Source organism: Ascidia mentula, chromosome 8, assembly GCF_947561715.1.
Source record: "Ascidia mentula chromosome 8, kaAscMent1.1, whole genome shotgun sequence".
NCBI lineage: Eukaryota > Metazoa > Chordata > Ascidiacea > Phlebobranchia > Ascidiidae > Ascidia > Ascidia mentula.
The window spans coordinates 18423396-18449380 of NC_138573.1; the positions used below are offsets into that span (position 1 = coordinate 18423396).

The 25985-nt window shown below is 36.7% G+C and overlaps 5 protein-coding genes across 12 annotated transcripts in view; 2 read left to right on the forward strand and 3 right to left on the reverse strand.

Moving 5' to 3' along the window:
• Positions 1-1245: 1245 nt before the first annotated feature.
• On the reverse strand, positions 1246-8382 carry LOC145911732 (uncharacterized). Of its 5 annotated transcripts, XM_082999156.1 has the most exons (18): positions 7873-8381; positions 7584-7777; positions 7440-7523; positions 7224-7382; positions 6709-6844; positions 6464-6648; positions 6189-6398; positions 5961-5996; positions 5735-5866; positions 5401-5584; positions 5113-5214; positions 4682-4902; positions 4285-4465; positions 3950-3987; positions 3700-3896; positions 2925-3377; positions 2460-2695; positions 1246-2131 (listed from the first exon to the last, which is right to left on the reverse strand). In XM_082999156.1, exons 1-18 carry the CDS (start codon positions 8090-8092, stop codon positions 2022-2024), a joined length of 3078 nt encoding a protein of 1025 aa, XP_082855282.1. In that variant the 5' UTR covers positions 8093-8381; the 3' UTR covers positions 1246-2021. The 5 variants fall into 5 exon arrangements, with proteins under 5 accessions (XP_082855282.1, XP_082855279.1, XP_082855281.1 ...); XM_082999153.1 differs by having other exon boundaries at positions 6464-6844; positions 7873-8382; XM_082999155.1 differs by having other exon boundaries at positions 4324-4465; positions 5401-5587; positions 6464-6844; positions 7873-8382.
• A 641-nt stretch (positions 8383-9023) lies between these two features.
• Positions 9024-15421, reverse strand: LOC145911733 (uncharacterized). Of its 2 annotated transcripts, none has more exons than XM_082999158.1 (17): positions 15214-15421; positions 14775-14968; positions 14507-14700; positions 14317-14400; positions 14100-14264; positions 13893-14028; positions 13613-13815; positions 13070-13256; positions 12295-12503; positions 12052-12109; positions 11700-11878; positions 11450-11564; positions 11132-11298; positions 10888-11081; positions 10300-10752; positions 9847-10082; positions 9024-9545 (listed from the first exon to the last, which is right to left on the reverse strand). In XM_082999158.1, exons 2-17 carry the CDS (start codon positions 14938-14940, stop codon positions 9418-9420), a joined length of 2874 nt encoding a protein of 957 aa, XP_082855284.1. In that variant the 5' UTR covers positions 14941-14968; positions 15214-15421; the 3' UTR covers positions 9024-9417. The 2 variants fall into 2 exon arrangements, with proteins under 2 accessions (XP_082855284.1, XP_082855283.1); XM_082999157.1 differs by having other exon boundaries at positions 11700-11865; positions 12036-12109.
• Positions 15422-17343: 1922 nt separating this feature from the next.
• Positions 17344-18847, forward strand: LOC145911736 (cyclin-C-like). Its single transcript, XM_082999160.1, has one exon. The coding sequence runs from the start codon at positions 17480-17482 to the stop codon at positions 18332-18334; it is 855 nt and encodes a 284-aa protein (XP_082855286.1). The 5' UTR covers positions 17344-17479; the 3' UTR covers positions 18335-18847.
• LOC145911737 (phosducin-like protein 3) lies at positions 18757-21486 on the forward strand. Its single transcript, XM_082999161.1, has 7 exons — positions 18757-18910; positions 19170-19278; positions 19600-19681; positions 19818-19961; positions 20218-20426; positions 21036-21228; positions 21290-21486. Exons 1-6 carry the CDS (start codon positions 18905-18907, stop codon positions 21188-21190), a joined length of 705 nt encoding a protein of 234 aa, XP_082855287.1. The 5' UTR covers positions 18757-18904; the 3' UTR covers positions 21191-21228; positions 21290-21486.
• A 204-nt stretch (positions 21487-21690) lies between these two features.
• LOC145911730 (uncharacterized) overlaps positions 21691-25985 on the reverse strand; it is a 28586-nt gene continuing 24291 nt past the window's right edge. For all 3 annotated transcript variants that reach the window (XM_082999149.1, XM_082999148.1, XM_082999147.1), the window contains 6 exons: positions 24263-25765; positions 23858-24016; positions 23588-23658; positions 23428-23521; positions 22950-23087; positions 21691-22764 (listed from right to left, as the gene is read on the reverse strand). In XM_082999149.1, coding sequence (XP_082855275.1) covers positions 22615-22764; positions 22950-23087; positions 23428-23521; positions 23588-23658; positions 23858-24016; positions 24263-25765 — 2115 coding nt within the window. In that variant the 3' untranslated portion in view covers positions 21691-22614. The remainder of the gene's footprint in view (positions 22765-22949; positions 23088-23427; positions 23522-23587; positions 23659-23857; positions 24017-24262; positions 25766-25985) is intronic.

Below are 25985 nucleotides of genomic sequence, written 5' to 3' on the forward strand. Positions count from 1 at the left end.
AGATTCGGGTTTCGGTAGAGTCATGACATGTTACTTCCAGCAAACCAAATGAAACGAACAACAAACCCACGAAGTACAGCATCTTGTTATCGCCAGTCGTGCAACTTGCAAATACACTTGTTGTCAACATGAAAAAACATTGCATTAAGTAAGACAAGCATAAGGCTTCGGGCAACAACGCAAAGTTGCAAAACAACATAATTCTACTTGGCCTAACCACAGAACAAACCACAAAGTAGATGACAATGTTTCCATGTAAGTCGGAATATGTGTTTACTGGTGTGCGCTGTGCAAAGAAAGATTACAACGACCACTTGCGTACACATGTTGTCGGTGGCAACACGTGGTATTTTGCCACATTGATTACGAAAAATCCCACTTACCTCCTTGGGCAAATAATTTTAAAGTCACAAATCTTTAGCCATTTATCCGTTAAATGAAGTGAATTGTGAGACAATTTTTTCGTGCACTGAACTTTTAACAAATCGTGAATAAAGTTCGATATTATATTGATTCACAAAAAACAACATCATTGCCAATAAAGTCATTTTCCAGTTTTGTGTTCACATTGTTTAGAAAGTCTTCATTGCTTCGTCCACCTAATATGTCGCTAACAGGGCTTAGATTTTAACATTTCGACATTTCGCCAATGTGACAAAAGTCACTCCACTTTCATTCGTAGTCGATAGTCAACATCACTCGATGGAAGGAAAATATCGGATCGCTTCGCCGAACGTTTTTATTTGTAAAAGTATGTGTTGTAATTTTGTTAGACGTTTTCATTTCATTTACATTCTCGTATGGATTACGCAGTAAATTAATTGATTTTGGGTTTGGAAGTCATAGTAGTGTTGTTTTGCTAAGGGGTAATATATAAGGTGGTGTTTCTAGAGTCGGAGGATTATATATAAACTAGACGTTATTGTTTGTAAGAAATTACAGTGTTTACTTGCTTTACAAGATTGAAGTTAATATTGCCTGCCTTGTGTCTTCATATTGGCACTTGGTAAGAATAAAATTGTACATACAAATAGGAAGATTGGATTATTTGGAAATCAGAAGAAAGGAAATTGCCAACTTCTATCCTCAAGGCTCATGCCTTTAAAGGGTCAAGGACTATAAACCCTAAAGTGAGAGTCACCTAGGAACTCTATGCCTAATCTAACCGAAAGATTTTTCTAGAAATGCTTTTGGGTGAGAATTTTAATATGGCACAAATCAAATTCAGACTTCTGTCACTACCAATGTTGCTAAGTTTATTGCATATACACATGATGAAAGTTGAAAGTAACAGCATAGCTTGTAGGAAACATCTTATGCCAAAAAGCATTACAACAGTTGTTAAAACTACTTGGTAACTTACTTAAAAAACAAACTTGCATAAACAATAACAACAAACCGTTACCATTCCACATACTCAGCTAAAAAAAAACAATGTAAAGTATATACAACAAACTATTGTATAAACCAAGTAAAAAAAACAACTTTTTGAAACAATAAAAAAGGAACTACAGTAAGAGTAAACAACCAGATTGTCTTACAAACACAAAAATTGAAACCGTAACAGAAAAAAAAATATGATGCTAAATCTATTCAATAAAGCATGGCTTTCCAAACTGGTTTCCATGACTGCAGCAGACTTTTACGGGTTATAAAGTTTCAATGTTACACAAAGTATAATATTTTGACACACTATTTCAGAAGTACTTACCCTGAAAGATGTTTAGTCATTTCATTACAATTAATTGTTGCAATGCAAAAATAAGCATTATTGTCAAACAGTGTGGTCATTAAACAAAGAGAACTAATCCAACAATTGCAGCAAAAAAAAACAAACAAACAATCCACATGACGGTGATTGTATGGTCACCACAAAGTGGAAGTTTTTTGGTCAGCAAATTCGTCTGATAGTCACAACAGGTGCACTGATGAGACCTTTTAGGTCGAAACAGTGGCCATCTGTCTGCAGCTTATACACAATCCACATTATATCTGAACAAATAATTATTTTATCAAAAAGTTCATTTTCCCACTCTGAATGGATGAGTAAAAGATGTAAGTGCAACAAGTGTTTCATTGTGTTTTATGTCCTTTGGTTTTGTCTCAGCCCCGAAGGTGAGTGTTTCCAGCACTGCAAATGAGGTTAACACAATGAAGTAATCTTAACAAGAGTTCAGAGATACACGAAAAGAAGTTGGGAAATTTAAAAAAAAAACAGTACTGTAACGTTATCATGCATTCGTTTTAAAACTTTAATGAACTCCAGTCAGGGCTTAAAAACATCATAATTATGTTGCACACTTTACAAAAAAAGAGAATCGACAAAAGCAATTAAAATTATGGATTATCGTTAAAATACTGCATAGTTCCACATCTTATTTATAAATAACAAACAACAATATATTCTGAAAGAAAATTACAATATTGAAAACATTAGAGAAAAAAAAGTCTGACTTCACCTTGTTTAGCTGTTGGTCGAGATTCCGGACTCTGCTCCCAACATTTATGCATGATATTCTTCAACAAGTCAAACAGAGTTTGGTCCTCTTGTTTGATAGATTTTTTCACTTGATTAACAAATTTCAGGTCAGGACGAATTCCACTGCAGATTCTCCACATAAGAACATCATTTGACTGTGTGCTTCCTTCAAAGATTTCTTTTCTGGTGATGATCTCATACAGAATCATTCCAAAGCTTTAGGATGAAGGCAGGTTTAAGTAATTAGTATTTGTACTTCTTTATGAATAGCAAGGTTAAAAATGTGTACACTCTAAGTGAATAATTTTGAAAATATGATCTTCATGGCGTATCTTAATTTTTAAAAGAAAAACTCAAATTGGACTTAGTGATGCATTTTTCCACCAATTCAATTTTGACACTTTTTCAACCAGAGTTTCAACAGCAGCTGGTCAAAGATTAATACCTGTACATATCAGCTAGTGGGTTTGCTATTCCTCCTTTGAAGAACTCTGGTGCAACATACAACAGAGTACATTGTTTGGTTGGAGTTGTGTCCATAGTTGTGGATTCCAAATTAGAGGCTCTTATAATATTGCTTGCTCCAAAGTCTGCCAGTTTTACCATCAAGTTTCTGGTCAGCAAAACATTTTCTGGTTTTAAATCTCCATGACAACAAGTTTTTCCCATTTCATAATTGTGGAGGTATGAAAGAGCTGATATGAGCTGTCTGGCAAACTGTGCTCTTCTTTGCCAAGGAATGTCCTCAACCTCTTTGGACATCAGATAACTTTTGAGGTTTCCACCATCAATGTATTCCAGTATAATGGCAACCTCATTATTCCAGTTTGTCCATCCAAGTATTTTAACAATGTTGGGGTGCTGCACACGTGCAAGTACTGCTGCTTCTCTCTTGATACTGTGGAAAAATGGAATAACTGGGCTCACTAGGACCATTTTGTATATATACTGTATTAATTAATTGTCCATGGTGGAGCTGCCCATGTCAACAAATGATCTTAAGCATTTCGCACAAAATTTCAGTGTAGACCACTTACCACATACCTTTTAATTTTATTGATACTGTGGAACTGTGGAAAGAAGATGATCTTTAAGTTTACATGAATGTTACAGTGCTCATGATTTACTTATCAGGTAAGAAAAGTTGTGTGGGTGAACCAAACGAAATTAATCACATTTTTTTAGAGATTAATTTAGCGCAGGCTACATTGTTCACATACCTTTTCATTTTATTGAGCATTTCATCTTTTGTTCCAGTAAGAGACATGCACTTTGCAACAACTGTTCCTAATGAATTGTGGTAGCACATCCGTATTGCACCAAATTTGCCACAACCTAAATAATCTATTTCCCCGGCACTTGTCAATAAATCATCACTATTGAATTGTTTTAATTTAGATGAAAGTTTGCAGAAGTTCTAAAGATATGTCATTTTCATTAGTGCACATGTAAAATTAAGACATACATTACCTTGAAATGGGAAGGTGTGGGCATATTATCACATTGACCTGCAAAAACTAGCTGTTACATGGTACTTGGTTATGCAGGCAAAACAGTTTATGTTTGTACACAATGGGTTTATGTAAGTGCTTCCCAACTAGTAGGTTGTGAGTTATTTCATGTGGGAAGCAATCATGTTACCATGCAAATAGTGTAGGTTTATACAAATAGTAAAACCTCAGTGTAAAGAAAACTACACGCTGTTAGAGCCAGCTATATAAATTCTTATTCAAGTAAATACAAATGATGCACATTATCTAAAAATGGACTGCAAGAAAGTACCATCAAATGCTACACAAACTTACCGCTGGTTAAAGTGTTATTTGCAACATTGTATAACATACTTGCTGTGGGCGGTTCCTGGCCTTGTACATGCACAGCTTGCTGCATACCAGAGTCTGGTTGTTGTTGATTTTGACCTTGGCCAGGTTGGGGATATCCTGCCATATTGGGGTTCCTAACACTTTGCATGTATTTAAATGGCTGCTGTTTGAATAAAACAATACGTTTTTATATAAGGTATGGATTCTGTTCCAAACAATACACTGTTGCACATTTTGAAAATGCAGTTGCCGAAATTGAAATCATGCACATCCAAAACTAAACTAATGCTACTTGTGATGTTGTGACGGTGTACATAGTAAAAGATAAATTTACTTTATAAAAACTAAACTCTATCTGCAATAGAGTTACAAACAAAACCTGCTGAATTGTAAGTACTTTGGGGCAAGAAGGCGAAAACATCTCATATGTGTCATTAGAACTGTAACCGCCATTATCATCATCGTCGTCATCATCACCATCAACAAAGTCATTGATATCCACAACACTATCTTGGCCAACAGAGCTCGTTTTATAAAACTCATTGTCTTCACTGCCATAACTGTGGTTTCCAACAACACTGTCTTCTAAATCAAAGTAGTCTACAAAAAAGGCTGAATTACCTCTTGATTGCTTTGTTGTGTTTCTTTTTTTGCATGTATACAAATGTTCATTTATGCACAATTCATTTGACCTTGTAATTCCCAAAGAAGCCAGAAAAGGGTTGGTGGTAAAATTTAGAATTTTGTATAAGAGGTCTTGTTTTGGTTCTAGGTATTATTTTTGTCCTACCAACATATTTTTAGTCTTACCAAGCATATGTTGTTCTTGAGCAGCCAGCATAGCAGCTGTAATTTGTTTTTGTGCTGGAGCAGTTTCCTGCATGCTGGACTCGGGGCATTGCTGGTTTTGATCTGGGGAAATAATGCAAACATTTATTGCCAACACATTACGAGGAACACAATAAAAACACACACTTCAAAAAAGCTGTGTTGTTAAGGGAGACATTCACAAATCAGGAGCAAACTGGTGTTTTTTTTTACTTAGGGAAGGAACCTAAAACCACCTCCTGCATTGAACAGACTAGAAACAATTCTTACCAAGCATCTGCTTCTGTTCTTGGGGTTGAGCAGCAGCCAACATACTTGCTGTGAGTGGTTCCTGGCCTTGTTCATCCACAGTTTGCTGCATGCCAGCGTCTGGTTGTTGTTGGTTTTGAGCTTGACCAGGTTGGGGATATCCTGCCATGTTGGGGTTCCTCACACTTTGTGTGTATTTAAATGGCTGCTGAATGAATAAAACAATGGGGTCTCACCAAAACATATGAAATGATACAGCCTGGATCATGATCAGAACCAAACAAAATTATTTTAGTAACATCCATCTATGCAAACGCAGGAAAAGAAATACGTTGTTATGTGTTTTTTTACAAACCTGCATCACTTGTGGTTGCATGACATGCTGTGATGGATGCATTGCACTACGTGCATTAATCGGTGTTGTCATTGGATGGATAGTTGGTCCAGATGGGCCACGTGGACCAACAGATCTTATTTCTCCAGCCATCTGGAAGTGTTTTGAATAATTATGAAATTATTTATAAATTATGTGTAAGATATCACTACAAAAACCATGATATCATGTACATACAAGTTTTTACCTGAAAACTAGCTTTTAGTTGTTTGGCTGGGTTGGGCTGCAAAGTTAGTAAAACATATATCCCTGTATGCCTTATAATGTAAAGTTTATCACATGCATCGACGAAAACTGAAAATACTGGCCAGATCAAAGAACAGGTTAAATTTGTAAGTCTATGACCAATTATAAGACACAGTGAACTTTATATGGAACACATTTACTTTTTAACATCTCATGTTATTTTATGTACCATTCTCACACTCATCCCAGTAGTTTTTTTCTGCATGTATTGTGCAGTAAGATGGGCTTTACGGTCTTCTCTTCGTTGCGCCAAAGCAACATAAAGTGGTTGCGAGCCAACAATTCGACCATTCATTTCTGTCACAGCCTTTGTGGCTTCTTCTGGGGAACTGAAGCAAACAAATCCAAAACCACGAGGTACTCCACAATCGTACATGATCTGCAAAAGGATAAAGAATCAGCTGACAATACTGAGTCTTTGCATTAAAATAATTTTAAATATACCTTTGCACTCGTAATTGTGCCATACTGATTGAAGGCCTCACGTAAGTCTTCCTCTGTTATGTTGACATCAAGATTTTTCACATAAAGATTCACATTTTGATCTTGTTGTCTGTATTGATTGTGGAGTTCATTTTGTCTTTCTTGCATTTTCTGGGCTCTTCCAACATACAAAGTGTCATTTGAGTCTACAACAGCATCACTATAGAAGAGCATATTTATTAAATATAAAAGGCCATTAAAAATACTTTCTATTTCAGTGCCATTGAGTGCATCCACAGCTCTTTGAGCCTCCTCATGTTTGCCAAAGTCAACAAATCCATAACCAAGGGATATGCCCAGATCATCTTTCATTACAGCTACACTTTTGATTGTTCCATATTTCTTAAAAACAGAAATGGAACAATAAAACCAAGTTTTGTTAAATCTTGCTTCTATATTTTTTAATCAGGTTACATTTCCACATACGATGCACTATTGCTTGAACTTGGCTTCTGTTTTTACACTCTGCAGAAACTGATGTTGTCATTTTGATGGCGAAATATAATTTCTGCTATTAAATATGTTTAGAGCTGTCTATGTGCTTGATTTTTCAGTTTTACTGGAAAGGTCAGTAACTATAGATAGGGATATTGACCAAAAGCCTTCCAGGGTGGCTTAGTTCACCATTCCAGCCAAGTTTATACTACTGTATTTCATCCACAAAGTGGAACAAAGAAAATATTGTTGCACTATAGCATTATTGAGCACAATTACATGGTACCTCAAATATTTTTTTTAGGCCCTCCTCATCGAATTTGTCACCAAAGTTTTTGATAAAGCAGTTTGTAAACCGAGTCTCCCCCATTTTTTTGTTGCGTTCAAAGCGAGTAAGATACTTGTCAACAATCATCTTTTTACCATTTAGCAACATGCCATTAGCCTATAGTTATAGCAAGTATTATTTGGTGATTTTAATTTAAATAAACTGATTTTGTACCTGATGTATAGCATGCATTGCTTCTTCTTCACTCTCAAAATGAACAAAACCGTAACCTTTGGATACTCCATCCTGGCAAGACACCTGCAAAAATGTTACAACAAATCTTTGATTAAAAAAAAATTTTGTTTGGTAAAAATTGACCTTGCAGGAAAGAATGTTTCCAAATGCTGAGAATGTATCATACAAAGCCTTGTTGTTGATAGATTTGTCCAAGTTCTTGATGAAAATGTTGCCAACACCAGATTTGTAAAGAGATGGGTCACGTTGACTCCACATGATCATAATTGGTTGACCTTTAATAGGATCAAGGTTCATTGTGTCCAGGGCTCGTTCAGCTGGGAATATTTCATATTAACCCCATGCATACATTTTCACAAGCAAAAACCTCAATAAAACAAATTCTTGCAGTAAATAAATACAGTAATTGTACCATCGGCAGGTTGCTGGTAGTTGACATATGCACGGCCAAGGGATTGTTGGGTGATGGCATCTCGACAAACACGAATTGACAGAACTGGGCCAGCTTGAGAAAACTTTTCATAGAGCATGGCTTCGGTGACATCTTGGTGCAAATCACCAACATACAAGGATGCCACGGGGTAGCTTGTAGCATTAGAGCTATTCATTTCTAACATGTGGAATACACACATGGGCAAGACTTAGATTTTGCATTGTCCCTGTTTACTAAGATTCATTTTTGAACTGGGGCCAAAAATTGAACACTTTATTTGTTGTATTTATGGTTCCAGATGCACAGAAAAATGCACTGGTCGAGATAGAAGCCAATGACGTGAGGTCACGACCCTAAATTTCCAACAATTCTGTGCAATGAGGAAAATTTAATGTAATCCATCAATCAAAATGAGCCATATTTATTTCACTCATCATTGTTCATTAAGTAGAGTTGTTTTCAATTGCCAACATGGGTCATTTTGCATCAAGCGTAGTTCAATTTTTGTTTTTAAAATAACAGTATTTTTATTGAAAGGAATCCTGCCAAAAACTTTTGTTTTGTGTCAAGGAAGTTCCCGGTAGGGAAAACACCTAATGGTTTTCTTGTTTGCACAATCGATATAAAAGCGTTAAATACGTCGGCAGAAGCAAAGGAGCTTTCACAATAGATACACAAAGTTCTAATTTGATGCTAAAACACTGATCTTTTACATGTTGTGATTTGACCTCCGTTACTGTAAGGGTGAAATCCGTTGAATGTGGCATTGAATGTTTTCATGAGGAAAAGTTGTACATTCCATTCAACCAGTTGATTTTAAAAATTTGGTAATTTTAAGCATTCTAGTATGTCGATAAATAATCTGCTTGGTGCAGACGTTTTTCTATCTGATGGTGTTAGTGGAATATGTCATCATTATGATGTCATACATCACTAAGTGAAGTATGCCTTTCTTATAGAAGTTGATTTCAAACCCTTGTTCCTAGGACAACAGGCGTTTTACACTAATTTTTTTCTTTAAAATACTTTTGTTTGGTGCTATACTTGAGGCGGACGGCTATCTTACGCACATCAGCTAATGTCGGTTTTGCAAAGATGTTTTAAAATCACTACGAGTGCCAACTTTATTGCAGCAAAACACACTAAAACGAGCACAGCAGCAACCAAAAGAAACACAAGTGGTCATCGTCATCGCAACCGAAGAGGCACTTATTGTTACACAGTTTTTAAAAAGCAACGTTGTTTTCAAACAACCACGCAGTTTTTCTATTTAGCACACATTACAAAAAATTATAAAGAAAATTAGGGGAAAACGCAACGAGGTATCATTAAAGTTTGGCTAAAGTTTTTGATTTTCCTAAATTGAAAGGTCATGAAACTGATAGTTAAAAACGGGAAAACAACGACGATTTCATGAAGAACTAAAAGTATGTACTATTTTGCGAGACCTAAGAACTAAACCAACGACTGCAGTAAAAAACAAACATTGAAGAAATATATGAACGTGATCATTTTGGCAAAATTTCATTTTGCATCTCTGAATGGATGGGTAAAAGATGTAAGTGCAACAAGGTTCCCGGTGTGTTTTTTGTGCTGTGATTCTTGCTCTGTATTTTTAAGGCAGTCACGGACAAAGGAAAGTTTTCTTAACACTGCAAAAGAGATTACAAGATTAGGTAAGGCCCAAAAAACAGTTGGGAAAGAGTGAAACGATTCAGTTTTAAGGCCTCTTAATCTATTGGAAAACATCAGTTTTATTTTACTGTTAAAAATACCTAAAAATCCAACGCTACAGTTTGTTTGACATTACACCAAATCACCAAGATGCCAATGGTGGACAATACAATAAAGATTAGATCAAGATTTGTTGTTTAAAACATTCATTAAATTACAACCAATTGTTTGGCTCTAAATTATTATAATTGTTTTGATACGAAATAAAACTGGTTTCACCTTCTTTAGCTGTAGGTCGAGTTTCTTGACTCGGATCCCAACACTTTTGCATGAAATTTTTTAATAAGTCAAATAGGGCCTGATCATCTTTATTGACAGATTTTTCTGCTTGGTCAACAAACTTTAAATCAGGTCGAATTCCACTACAAATTATTGTCATAAGAACATTATTTGACTGTGTGCAACCTTCAAAGATTGTTTTTCTGGTGATGATCTCGTACAGGATCATTCCAAAGCTATAGATAACAGTGGGTTTACTTGTTATATTCACAAGAAGTCCAACAAGGTATATAATCACGTGCTTTACTACAGGTTGTAAGATTTAGAAACACAAAAGACAGAAGAAGCAGAAAAAAAATACATCAGTCAGATTTTAATGAAATTTTATTTGTATTTAAGTTGTTTTTATTTCCCAATGTTATTGTGTTAACAGATACAAGTTTTATTTCACACCTGTAGATATCAACCAGTGGATCTGCTATGCCATGTTTGTAGAACTCTGGGGCAACGTAGAACATTGTGCATTGTCTGGTTGGAGTTGTGTCCATAGTCGTGGATTCCAAATTAGTTGCTCTTATGATATTGGTTGCTCCAAAATCTGCCAGTTTTACCATCAAGTTTTTTGTCAGCAAAACATTTTCTGGTTTTAAATCTCCATGGCAAAAAACTTTTCCCTTTGCATAATTGTGAAGGTATGAAAGAGCTGATATGAGCTGTCTGGCAAACTGTGCCCTTCTTTGCCAAGGGATGTCTGTTATCTCTTTGGACATCAGATAACTTTTGAGGTTTCCACCATCAATGTATTCCAGTATAATGGCAACCTCATTATTCCAGTTTGTGCATCCAAGTATTTTAACAATGTTGGGGTGCTTGACACGTGCAAGTACTGCTGCTTCTCTGTTGATACTGTGGAATGAAGATCCCTTTTAAGCTTTACATATAAACTAAATTCATATTTTTTTTATACAAAAAAAGCTATTCATGTTAAGCAATGTTGGACATTTTGCACACAACAAAGTACAGATCATATATTTCACACACCTTTTTATTCTACTGAGCAACTCATCTTTTGTTCCAGTAAGAGACATGCACTTTGCAACAATTGTTCCCAATGAATTATGGTAGCATATCCGTATTGCACCAAATCTACCACAACCTAAATAATCCTTTTCACCGACACTTGTTAATAAATCATCACTATTGAATTCTTCCAGTTTGGATGAAAACTTGCAAATCTAAATCCATCATTGTGAATTTTAAATTCATAGAAAAACAATTGAGTTACTTTGGAATAAGAAGATGCATTCATCTCATTTAAATCACGAGAATTGTAACTGTCATCAACATTGTCATCCTCGTCAAAACTGTTAATAACCACAGGATTTTCATTGGCATTACAGAAAATTTGGACCATTTCATTGTCTTCACTATTAATGCTGTGGGTTCCAGAATCTGATATTTGGAAAAATATTTTTAACAGAAAGCTTATGCCATTTTTCACATAAAGAATTGTTCATTTATGCATAGCTGATATGCCCATGCCACAGTTTACATACACAAAATAGGTTGATGCTGTTATTTGGAACTTTGCATGATTATATACCTGCTGTGAGTGGTTCTTGGACTTGTACATGCACAGATTGCTGCATGCCAAAGTCTGGTTGTTGTTGGATTTCTGCCATATTGGGGTTTCCCACACTTTGTGTGTATCTGAATGGCTGCAAAATAAATGAAATACCGTGGTCGAGTAATAATGCAAACAATAACACACAGTAAATTATTTGACAGCTTGGTTTAGAACGTAAAAAAAGGTTTTAGTGAAATGCAGTGGGTACAAATTACAATTGAATTACTTTGAGATGGGAAGGTCCCGCCACCTCATGTGAATCATCAATGCTGTAATTGTCCCAAACATTGCTATCTTCATCAAGGCTGTTAATTTCCAGAACACTATCATGGCCAACAGAACCACTTTGGTTGATTTCATTGTCTTCACTGTCATAGCTGTGGTCAACAACACTGTCTTCAAAATCTGTAATTTACAAAAAATGTTGAAAAATATTTTAATCTACATGTAAAGATATTTTTTGCATTTGAAGTTCACATGTCCGAGCCATTTATGAGTATGAAAAATGGGTTTGTATGTGGTGTCATGTACAACATTTCCTTATCGTTTCAGGTAAAGCTACATGACTTTTGTCTCACCAGTACCAAGTTGCTGTTGTCCTTGGAGTTGATTAGCAAAAAAAGTACTTTCTGGTTTCTTAAACAAAAATGAAAAAAGATGAGTTTCCTGTGACCTTGCATTCACATCAAGACAAAATTAAATGGTTACATTTCAAGTCGTAATTTTATGGCCATACAATTTAATGATGCACCTTTGGCACCAGATTAGGACAGGTTTGTCTTCAAGTCGTAATTTTATGGCAATACAATTTAATTATGCACCTTTGGCACCAGATTAGGACAGGTTTGTCGAGCTGTTTTATACTGATGGGCTTGGAGAACAGTCACTGCCTCCTCAACCTTTGCCTCTAGAGATTCATGGGACTCCAACATGTGCAGAAGCTCAGAGTTGTCAATTTCAAGCAACATGCCAGTGATCTTGGAGGCCATGTTTTGGCACCTGCTTTCAATAAGTGGATACAAGCGATTACCTATAAAAAAGCATTGTGGTTAATTAGACATGTGTCATATTATTTAAAGGTATGTTTTCAAAGGTACCATGATCCATACAGCTCAGTCTATATGCTACAAAATGTTAAGGGTGAAAACAATATTAAAACAAATGAAAAATCCTTCATTAATCCAAGTGGCAAAGGATCAGATTCTTTACCATTGCTCAATTTTACTACCATGTGTTTGCACAGTAACACTTTCTTCATTTTCTTTAATTTTGTAACCAAAACATGATATGTTGTTCAGAGCATGATGAGCTCAATTTTTAGGGGAACTCCAGCATTCCCACCAAGCATGAACATTTTGGCTAGAAAGTTTTATATTATGAAGTCAACCAGCAGGATGTGGAAAATTTGTTTTAGCAATAATAATTTACTATTTTAGTTTTTTAGAAGTTTGTAAAAATCTATATTAGTAAATATGTCATCCCAAGTACTTTTGCAATTGAAAGTATAAAAATGAAGCTGTTGCTTAATATACTCTGACTTAAAAAAATGAGACAGAAGGTAAATTTAAAAGATTCAGACCAAAAAATAATTCTTACCAAGCATCTGCTTCTGTTCTTGGGGTTGAGCAGCAGCCAACATACTTGCTGTGAGCGGTTCCTGGCCTTGTACATGCACAGCTTGCTGCATGCCAGAGTCTGGTTGTTGTTGATTTTGAGCTTGGCCAGGTTGGGGATATCCTGTCATGTTGGGATTCCTCAAGCGTTGTGCACATTTATACGGATTCTGAAGATGTAACACACATAAGCGCTGATTTGGATTCAATTACTAAAGTCATCCCAATGTAAGTAAAAATTGGGTATAAGCTGCAGACAGATGGCCACTGTTTCAACCTAAAAGGTCTCATATTGTAAGTAAAAATGTTCAGTAATAAATTTTGATATTACAGAGATTACTTGAAAAAAATGATTACGTTCATTAGTGGTTTTGTTGCCGTTCTTTGTTCTGTTATGCCAAATTTAATGCATAAAATGAGGTACAGAAAAAAAATTGTTGTTTGATGCAGTCAAATCTGGAAAACTGTGTTCTCTCTGATAGAAAACACAATTATTGCAGTATAAGTTCCATATTTTTGCACTTACCATTCTTACACTTGCTCTTCTGGTCATTCTGTGTTTATATTGTGTTCTAGGATGCGCTTTGCACTTTTGTCTTTTTTCAGACATTTTTACTCCTTTGAATGGTTGAATACGGTCTTGCTTTTCTTGTTCGATCTGTCTTCGAAGCTCATTTTGTCTCTCTTGTTTCTTCTGAGCTCGACCAACATACAACACATCATTTGTGCCTGAAAGATTACATTAAGATATAAATCCAACCAACACCATATAATACACTGACAAAAACACACTGTAACACATGTACTTTCAATTTTTGTGCCATTGAGTCCGTCTACAGCGGCTTGTGCCTCCTCATGTTTATCAAAGGCCACAAATCCAAACCCACGAGAGTTGCCTCTATTATCTTTGATGACAGCAACACTTCTAATTGTTCCATATTTCTGTGACCAGAGACAAGAAATTTCAACACTTTTTTTGCCCACTATCACAATTTAGTGAGAATAAATTACACCTCAAATAATTTTCGGAGGCCTTCATCATCAAATTTATCACCAAAGTTCTTAATGAAGCAGTTGGTAAATTGACGGACTCTCTCCCCCATTTTCTTGTTGCGTTCAGAGCGAGTCAGAAACTTAGTGACAAAGATTGTTTTTCCGTTCAGGAGCATGCTGTTGGTCTGCAGAAAGTAAAAAAATCAAGCTATGAAAAGACCTTAACACATTTTGTACCTGATGTATAGCATGCATTGCTGCTTCTTCTGTCTCAAAATGAACAAATCCATACTCATTGGATACCCCATCCTGGCAAGACACCTGGGAAAAAATACAGTTTTTTGCTAACCAAGTCAAAACAACAAAACACATAGTTTAATTTGTTAAATCATTAGAACAAAATCTTAAACTAAAGTTAAACAAATACCTTGCAAGATAAAATGTTTCCAAATGCTGAGAATGTTCTATGCAAAGCTTTACTGTCAATGGATTTGTCCAAGTTTTTTATGAAAATGTTACCAATGCCAGATTTACGAAGAGATGGGTCACGTTGACTCCACATAATATGAATTTGGCGACCTTTAATTGGGTCGTAGTTCATGGTGTTCAGAGCTCGTTCCGCTGTCAAAAGAATGTATACAAAGCCATGGTTATCCTAAAACAAAACCTCAATAAAATTAAAGCAAGTCAGGTACCATCAGCATGTTGCTTGAAGTTGACATACGCATAACCCAGGGATCGTTGGGTATTGACATCCCGATGAACAAGAATTGACAGAACTGGGCCAGCTAGAGAAAACTTTTCATACAGCATGGCATTAGTGACACCAGGGTGCAAATTACTGATGTGCAAAGATGTCATAGGGGTAGCTGGTTGGCCAAAATTTAGCCTGTGAGGTAACCAGAATAGAAAAGTAATAATTTTCACTGTAAATAAATCATATATATGCTGACTATGATTTACGTATGTTAATGATAGCCAATTACTAAATTTTTATTTGCAAATTAATATAGAAATATCGTTAAATATAAGTTTAAGTTCAAAACATCACAAACATCTGGTGCTTTGCATTTTTATTATCCCCTTAACACAATTTTTGCATTAACTAAGACTACAAAACTGAAAAACACTTGCCTGGTTGTGTTGAATTAATTCTTTGCATTGATGAAATTTTGAAACTATTTGTTTTACATATCCTGCAACGTCCGTATGAGCATTTTTTAAATTGCTTTGAAAGGTAATTCTGTTGTAATGGAGATGTTTCGTTTCAGCCACAACCATCAGGCAGGATTCAGCACGAAGGATGAACAGTGCCAACCAACAGACCAACCACTCAAATCAAAATTTTTGTTTCGTTTCAAGGAAGTTCCCCGCAGGGAAAGTACCCAATGCTACAAAAGAGCAATGTCTTCACAACAAAGATCAAGAGGATTCTGATTGGCTAAAACAAAAATTAACCGCCTAGCGTTAGATCAAACTCAGTTTTCATATCAATTGAAACTAGTAAGTGCCAGTCATTGTACCGTTGTTGTGCCGTACCATGTTACAGCGTATATAATTTGCTCCCTCTCATCTTTGCGCTACATGCGCAAATTTTATTCCGGAATTTCCGCACATCCAACACCATTTCATGATAAACAATCTTTTATGAAAGATGGCAGCAACTTGAACAGACGTCAAACAGCAAAACAAATGGGTTATAAATTTAAACGTTCGGTTTCAAACTTAAATCATCTATCTAGTGTGATTGCTCGAAATCGAAACGTTTTCAGACAATGCATTACATCGCAAGTAACACATCAATGCAATATTAATATTCATATCTGGATATGATTCGATTTTTGTAGCCTAAAGAAATTATAAGTAGGCCTACATATTTTATTCAATATAGAAGAAACGACTGCATACATAATTTTACAGAAGAAGGTGAGAAAAGGTCGGGTATTATGACCTTGGGCAATATTCACCCTTGAGGTTCACGCATAAACAATAAAGCCAACAAAACTCATCACTGCTTCTATCGTGCAAAAACAATAAAAAGGTAGATGTTTGGGCTTCGTTACAATAGCGATCGAATAAATTCAATATAGGCCAACATAAAATGTTTTTCATAAAACCGTGATGTCGTACAAAGGGAATGCTGTGTGTCGATATATGGTGATATTCATTCACGTTATAAAGCCGGTCATATTTCGTTCTCCATTAAAGGAATGCCATAAATGTAAGCAAAAACGGCCATGTTCGATTTGTGAACTGAGTTATTGCCCAGTGTGTTTAATCTACAGATTATGTAAGGACTTGGTAATGGCCAAATTGAGTGAAATATGCACCAAAAACCAATGGGGTAACTTTAACATATGAAGGCACAGATAAGACTTTGGTACGACGTTATTGTGGTTGCTACAGGTGTAGTCTTGGGAAGTATCTAATAACTGCAACAGCTTGTCATAGCGTTGCTCGAATGGCGCAAAATGCAATGAGTCTTGAGCGAGGGTTGAAAGTAAAAAAAAATCTTACCGCAACGATTGAATTTACAGGGAAAACTAAACAGTTGTGTTTTCGTATACTGAGTAAAATTTTTAAAAGAGTGGATAAGTTAGTTAAATTTAAGTTCCTTATATTTATTTAGGAAACACCCTAGCTATTGAGTTCCTATCGGAACGACTTATACACCGAACCGTTCCGACACATAGCCTACTTTTGGCACTGGTCTTTGAGGAAGGCCGATCTTCTGTCTTTCCGCTCTGTCAATCTGCAGGAATCACCCTAAGACATATAACCCCCCAAAAGCCGGCAATTATATAAGTCTTGGCAAAGCTACTGTCTTGTCACAGCGACAGACAATCACGGCATATCGCTATGACAGCAGCACAGAGAGTGAGAAGAAATGGCCACAGATCTAAATTTACAATAAAAATACCAGGATTTGTTTACACCTGACAGTTAACAATCCTACAGATTTCTATGCTACATAGACTTATATTATGGCGCCCTCTAGAGTTGGATCCCTACTGATTAATAGTGGCCCGAAAATATTAATTTATTTGTAATTTTATGCTACTCTTGTTTCATAATTTTATTCTTTATAAGATTCACGTTTATTGAAACACGAGTTATTTTTTGTGTATTTCCTTATTTGGTCACGCATTACCGCATGTCGGGGAAACACCGACAAATAAGAAGTTAGGTTTCTCATTTCTGAAACTTCTCAGTCGTTTTTGAAAAGAGTTAACCAAAAATTTGGCGTGTTTGTTACGTCTTTTTGCTTTTAAAACAGATTGAATGTAGGACTAAAGTATACAAAGGAAAGAATTTGAGTTGATGCTACGTCTATCTAGTTTATTTTCGTCGTTTATTAAAACGCTTTGTTGGGTTTCTTGACAAGATAAGGTTCAGGACAATGGCTGGTAACTTTTGGCAAAGTTCTCACTGTAAGCAATGGGTGTTGACCCAGGAAGCAATTCGTCGTGAATGTCACAAAGACCTTCAGACTCTTAGTGAAACGGAATACCAGAAGATTATGCTGTTTTTTGCCAACGTAATCCAGGCAATTGGAGAACAGTTGAAAGTCCGACAACAAGTAATCGCAACTGCCACTGTTTATTTCAAACGATTTTACTCTAAACACTCACTTAAAAGTTGCGACCCTTTGCTTCTAGCCCCAACCTGTATATTTCTCGCTTCTAAAGTTGAAGAATTTGGTCCAATTTCAAACTCTAGGCTGATCACGGCTGTGTCCAATGTAATAAAGGGAAAATTTTCACACGCTTTCCAACATGACTTTAACTACAGGATTAACCATGTGTGGGAATGTGAGTTCTACCTTCTGGAGTTGATGGACTGTTGCCTTGTGGTTTATCATCCATACCGACCACTTGTGCAATATTGCAATGACATGGGTCGCAGTGAATCATTATTGCCTGTTGCCTGGAAGATTGCTAATGACAGTTATCGCACTGATGTTATTCTGATGTACCCACCCTTCCAGATTGCTCTGGCTTGCCTTCATATGGCATGTGTGATACAGAACCAAGAAAATCATACCAAACAATGGTTTGCTGAACTCAATGTTGACATGGACAAAGTCATTGAAATAACTCGTGCCATACTGAAGCTGTACGATATGTGGAAGGTGTTTGATGAGAAGACTGAAATGAACGCTCTGCTTAAAAAAATGCCCAAGGCAAACCCGAACCCTCCGAGAGATGACAAGATGGATGGAAGACCTTCAAGCACACCAATTTGTGGAAAATAAACTTTTTTTGGGTGATAAACTATTGCAATATACAGGAATACCATTTTCAAAAAAGGTTCTCTTGTAAATGTCAAATAGACTAGTGGTGCTGTGCATATTTCGTTACATATACAATTTTATGGTAAAAATTAACCACTTGAAGGACATGTACTTTATCACAGTTTAAACAACAGTTACTACTTCAAAGCAAAAATGTTATTTACCTTTTATTAAACCCTTGATAATTAACTGGTAGCAAGGTTGTCTTGGATTAACTCTGATATATGTTTACCTTGACTGTACATATAATTTTCCAATCAGTTTGGGTACAGCTTAAAGTAATGCAAATATTGTCCAGTTGGTGTGTACTTCTCTTATTCTCTTTACTTACTGCCTCTGCATCACATAGGGAAGTATCATCACAGATGTTGTGCTAAGTTTTACACCTTTATGTGTAACAATTAACACCTTGTGCTTACCTTGCAGTTTCTTTTTTTTTTAAAAAAAACCTCATTGTGTCTTTGTCATATTAAGGTCTTAGTCCACTAAATATTTACTGAAACATCTGACTGCTAAACTACAGCCAAGAACATGCAGGTTTGCCATTATTTGTAATGTTTTAGGTCTTATCTTTTGCAAGGTCTTAAAAACTAATTATTTATTTATATACACTTTAAAGGTTTGTTAAACCTGAAGCTGATTTTAAATAGCTGCTTAATTGTGTGCTATGTACGTTGTTGTAACCAGAACCACAAGTTTAAAATATAGATTGTTATAAGTAATACTTCGTAATGACTTGAAATGGTCTGTTACATTTGTGTGGGAGCTTGGACCATAACAGGTTGTTTACAAACAGAACCCAAATGAGGATACTGAATGGAACGATGCACTGAGGAAGCATGGAATTTTGCCAAAAAAAGAAAAGCCAGCTCCACCACCTGAGGAAGTTGACCAAACTGTTGTTGGTATGAAATATTAACTATAGGTCTACACTGTCTTCATGTGCCATGAATCATGTTTATACTTGGCATAGAATGTCATAGATATTTAGGAAAGCAACTTAATTGCTAAAACCAATCAATTTTTTAAAAGCTGCAGATAAAACTTAATATGCTGAAAAACATTGAGGGCCTATTTGCTGTGGAGTTTTTGTATGGTGAGGTCAAGCTTAGAAGATAGATATGAAAGTGTTGTTCAATTTACATACAGGGCCCGGTGTTAAATAAAATACCTTACATGATGCTGGAGTAATTGTTGGTCATCTTATACTTCATTGTTTAATGTAGTCAACAATTATGAGGACATGACATTGGATGAACTTGATGAGTTTGAAGATGAGGAGGATGAAAGGGTGATGCAAATGTACAGGTATGCATGGTAAAAAATAGGCATGATATCTGTGTATAGTTGCCATTGATATCACAAGCAATACTTCTTATGCTGCAAAAAAAGCATTAAAATGTAGGGCGTAAAAAAATAGCAAGCATTGTTGTGTTTTCTGTAGGGAAAAGAGAATGGCAGAAATGAGAGCTTTGCAGATAAAGTCAAAATATGGCGATGTTCGGGAGATTTCTGCTGTTGATTATGTCCAAGAAGTCAACAAGGCTGGGGATGGAGTCTGGGTTGTTTTGCATCTGTACAAACAAGGGTAATTAAACACTTCCTCTTTCTAGGACTGAACACTGCCTAGTTGTAAACATTGCTTTGATGTTTTATGCATAGTTTGCTTAGTATTAGCAACAAGGTGTATATTTGCAAGCGTAAAGCTTGGACTCTTCATCTTGCATGTGTTTTGGTACTGTATCAATTCATTGACTACTGCAATATCAAGTTTTTTTACTGTTTTGTTTAAACATTTATTACCTATTTTTATTGAAGATTGATTAGTTTTATTGTGTTTTCAGAATCCCACAATGTACGCTCCTAAATCAATACCTCACTCGGTTAGCTGAAAAATTTCCCACAGTGAAGTTTCTCAAAAGTATTTCAACGACGTGCATCCCAAACTATCCTGACAAGAACGTCCCAACAATATTTATATACAAAGATGGAGAAATGGCTGCGCAGTGGATTGGGCCTCTTTCCCTGGGAGGAATGAACCTAAAGCAAGATAGTAAGTCTGGATAAGTAAACAATATTTTATCCGGGGTTTATGGAATAACTGTGTTGGTTAAATCTGCTGTTATTATGTGTTCAACCCCTTCACCCTGTGTAATCTTTCGAGGAAAACCTCTGTAGCGGACTGATAGTTTTTTCAATGCATTATACATTTTCATGTCTGCGTGTTTAACTTTTCATACATTACCATTACATCTGACTTCGTTCAGCCTCCTATCCGGTTAACTGCTTGACAATCATTATTTGGTTCTTAGCTGTACCCTTTTGTCTCACATAGGCCCATATAACTGTTAGAAAATGTGTGCAATTTATAATAACGAAAAAATAAACAAATTTTAAGTCTTGAAATCTTCCAATGGAACATTGAATTTTAAAAAATAATGATAAGTGCCATGCAATGAAGACTGTAAAATTTCTTGAAAGCCTGCCCTGATAAGTATCAAGAGTAAAAATTTCAACAAATCTTGTGCAACACAGTCCATAAACAAAGATGGATCCATTAATTGCCATTACATTGTGATTTCATTAGAATTGACGTTGTTACTTTTGTGGTTTGTTTAGTGCATTTAAAACTTTTATTAACATGGTTTAATTATTATTTCAGTGTTGGAATGGCGCCTGAGTAAGCTTGGTGTTGTCACCAGCACTTTAGAAGATGATCCGACTCCAAAAGTTCATGACATAATGACATCATCGATAAGATCATCTTACGAAACAGGAAAGAGAAAAGATGAAAGTTCGGATGATGAGGATTACTGAAATATTTTCTTCATTCTCTTGCAATTTCCTCAACCATGGTTCGTTATAAAACTTTTGGAAATATTTTTTCTATATTAACATGTTGTTTTTGTGCGGCAGCGATGGAAGTGGCTTCACTCCAGTGCAGTTTTCAAGGACTGAAGCAAAACAGGATTTTTTAATTTGTCGTATAATCAAGCTATTTTATTATCATGTCATATGTGTGCGTTTGTGCAATGGGTTGCACTGGTCATAACAACGCGATTATGTCGAGTACTTACTGTGCATGTACGTTTTTTGGGCAGTCAACTGCAACAGACAACAATAAAAAAATAGAGATTTAATGTTTAATTATTGTTTTTAGTTTTAGAGTTGAATGTTAATGTTGTATATTAAACAAGAGCTACTACTACTATCTATTCATCGCAGTCGGTTTACCAGTTTACCGGAGTGTGTTGCGCAAGTTAGACCCGTGGGAATTGAGGAACGATGTCATTTTATCAGCTTCATACTGACGCACATTTATTGGGCATAATAAGTGCGCACACAAATACGTACACATATAAAGCTAATCTGGGCTGAACATACGCAATGACGAGATGTTTAATTACCACCAAAAAAAAGCACCGAGTTGATAAAAGGACAACGCAACGAATATTGCACTGATAATGTGGGTGCTTCGTACACCACACTTGACCAAAATCATGCCCGTATTTCAGGTTTAAAAACGCTACTATTATGATAAGATTTGCTACCGATGCGTTACCTTTTATAACGGCAGCCAAAATACTTGCTGTTACACCAACATTGCGAAAGTCCCAACAAACAAGTTTGCAACGATGCAGAGTTGAAACAGGTGTTAACGTTTACCATCGGCGAAACATCTGCTGTCGGCCAGTTGTTTTACAGCTGTTGACTACATACGTTGGCGCTAACGTGAATGACTACACAGCTGGTATGTGCTGATGATTTTTATGTGAAATCTTTGTCGTTCGCGAGCTGTCTTTAAAATGGCTTTTTACAATGGTAGGAAATCCACTGTGACCTTCTGTTTGGGGTCACAGCAACCAACCTTGTTGTTATGGCGATATGCTGCTGGTGGAGATGGAATGGGCGAATAAATAGTAAGGAAATGCTTAGGCAATGAAGACAAGACAAATGAAACACAAAACTTTCCATTTGGAAAGACGAATATAAACTATGGGAAAAAATGTAGCACATCAGTTAAAAGATTAAAGTAAAGTTTGCTTTGCAAATGTCCCAGCATCAGTAAAGTTGATGCAACTTTTTGCTGCAGGCACTTTTTTGTTAATCCATAAAATCCGAACACAGATTTGGGCGAAATTCACAGTGTCCCAATCAAAATGGATCCCATCATGACGTCGTTGATAGACGACACTTAATAGTTTTTGAAATACGTCGATTGCACGAGCAATTGTTGGGCCTCAAAGACCCGAGAGGCACTTTATCGTGAAAGCGTGGATGAGCAGCAAGTAAAGTCCGATGAGCGCGCGCATGGAATACGGTCGAACGTGGGAGCGCATAAGAGATCTTCCGTACAACATTCGTTTCAATCCGCCTTTTGACCGGCTAACCTGTAAAAACACAAGAAAACACCTGAAAACCCCCATAAACTTGGAAACATCAAACGTTCGTTGCATTGTGACGTCACAGGCAAGTTAGACGCGTCACCAATATTTTTTGGAAATTGCAAGAACGTGGTATTGTTTATCATTTAGTTCACGCCTTCATAAGGTTTGTATATGACGTCATAAGCGACCTTGTGCTTGAAAGTGGAGGGTTTGAGGAGGACCGCTTCATCCTCATCCGAGAAGACGTGACTCATGTTGATGGAGGTTGAGTGATCCCCTTGTTGTCTCCATGCTTCCTCAACTTCCCGTTTGCATCTTTCATCCGTCTGCAAGGAATCACATATTTGTGATTAGATCAGCGCACACCTGGTTGTTGAAACAACAGATGTTTGACACCAAGTAGTAGTGTATGTACCCGAATACTTGTAATGTGCAATTGTATTTAGTTACTTAATGTTGACATGTACAAATAATATATGACTTGTGAGAGATTCTATCACGTTGACAAGGCCTTCCCGGCTATTTATTTTTTCGCAGGATTTGAGGCTGATTGGGCAAAATGCCAACTTCAGTTACAATTCATCACGTAAATATGGCAGATATATTTATATATTCGCCACTTGTTTTCATTCATCACTCAAATTACATCGTAAATATCCGAAATACCTCCAACCGACGAGCAATTTCCTCCTGAAGCTGATCTTCGAGGTTCGCAATGCGATCCTCTAACACCTTCTTCTGCACATAAACTTCCTCCAACCTGAACGAAAATTCACCTTGATCTAATCGAACAAGAAAATAAAATAAAAATAAACTCAATTCTTACCGAGCTTTGAGGTTCGCGAAGTCATCTTGGGAAACAGTGTCATTACTCGTGGTTTGGTTAGCCAGAGTCACCTGGGACGAAAATACTTAGTTAGAGGAAAGAAAACCACAAAATTTTAAAAGAGCACAAAATATAAACGATTTCACAAGCAAAGTGAATATACAAATGTAACGCGGTCAAAAAACGCTGGGAATCACTTTTATTTATTTCAGAAATAAACGGATTTCACGACAAACAAACTACCTTGTTGTACATAGTTAGGGGGTTTACCTCATGTGAAAGTCGTTTTACTTCTTCCACTGTTCTTTGGTATTCCACGTGGAGGTTATTGTACTGAGCTTGGTACTGGGTTTGATATTGCTGCAACATTTGATTCATGGAGACAACTTGAGAATTTAGAGTATCTCTCTCCTCCAGGGCAGCTTGCAACTTGAAAAAAATTAAAATACAACTTAAATATCAGACAGCTCCCAAATAAAATCTCTGGCAGTAATTTAAACATTGGAACCAGGTAAAGTTTCGCACTTTCATGGATTCAATTTAAACATTACTGAGCAAAGTTTTGTGGTAATTTTTTCTGGTGTTCAGAATTGGAAACCAGTAAACGTTTGCCGCCAAATTTATGTTAAAAACCGGACAGGAAGCCACAGCAGCACAAAATAAACAAAATCTCACTTGGTTGGTTTGGGCGTGAAGACGATGATCTGAAGCAGTCACCTGCTCCTGGAGGATTCTTATGTGCTCCTGGACATCACTTCCGAGAGCCTGCTCCTTGGCATCCAGCGCATCTTCAATCTGCTTCAATCTGAACTTCAGATCATCGAAAGCACTTTTCGGAACGTGGTCGCTATTTTCACTGGCTTGTTGCAAAGCTTCTTGTGTCAGAGGAGGTTGCGGAGATTGGTAAACGATCTTCTGGAAGACGGAGCCATCGCGCATCAGCTCCAGAGACAGATCTTTGATGCGATTTTCTATAGTAACAGTTTCAGAGTCCCTTTCATTTAGTTGTTCTTCTAGCTGTGTTATAACTGATTGGAGGTAGTTGTCTTGGTAAACTTGCTCCTCCAAAGACGCCACATCCTCTTTATACTGAGCCACAACCGCTTTCAGTTCTTTAATGTTTTCCTGCTGTTCGTCGGATGACATCAGGAAGTGAGTTTTTTCCTCCTCCCAACGCTTCCTGGAATCCGCAATATCTTCCTCCAGGACGTTGTAGTCGGTCTGGGTTTCAGCCAACCTTTTTTCAAGTTCTTGGATCACGTTCATTTTTTCATTCACGAAATTCTTTACCTCATCGAAGTCACGTGACAACGATTCTTTCACGGATTCTAAGTCGGCATTTTCAGATTTTAGAGTTTCGATATTTAAGTCGAGTTCTGTAATTTGATCATTCCGGGACCGGAGATCGAGCTTGAGTCTACGTATGTCATCCAGGTAAGCTGTTAGCATGTTGGAGATGTCGGACACCGCTCCTGCTCCGAAACTCTGGAGAAGATTTCTGTGTTCCTCCCTTGTTTCATCAACTTCCTCCTGCTGTCGGTGGATGACTCTATCCTTTTCCGCAAGCTCCGACTTGAGATGGTTTTCGTTCTGCTCATACTGTGTCTTCAATGCTCCCAGAGATTGGACTTTTGAGAAGAGTTCAGTGACTTCCGTTTTTAACTCCTGGTTTTCACTCACGGCGGAGGAAAGTTCACTCCGCAACCTCTTGCAGTCGGAAATTAGTTCTGAAACCATCTTCTCACGTTTTTTCAGTTCACTGTGATGGACATCCACCTCATGTTTGAGATGCGCCGTCATGGAGTCCTCCTGCCTCTGGAGCGACTCGTTTACGACCCTCTCACTCTCCATCCTCTTTTCCTCAATATTTTTCTCCAGGATTCCGACCTTCTTCACGTTCTCCTTGAACGCAAAGTCAAGGTCATTCAATTCTTGGTTTTTCTCCGATAATGAAGTCTCGAGTTTTTCGCAATTCAAAGTTGAACTTTCAAGTGACTCCTGAAATTCGTCGAGTTTAAGTTGATTCGATTCCACGAGCGTTTGGAGCGATTGAATTTCTTCCTCCGCATGTAGTTTGTGTTCAGTCAGCTCGTCGACTTTCGACTGAAGGTTGTTCGTTTCTTCGTTCATTCGCTCCGTCAACTTTTCCAATTTATTTTTAGCATCGTTGCGTTGCTCCTGTAAAAAGATGTTTAAAGTAAAGATACTAATTGATACATTGAAAAAGGTTGATTTGAAGAAAGATATAACCACAAAACATATATATGCGAGTATTTACATTACTTCAAATGCAAGCAAAATTACCGAAATGATGTTTATACTCGGGCGTTGTGGGCTAGGAGAAATGGGAGCTTACTGGTCAGAATAGAAAAGCTTGCGTCAATTGGTTTACATATTT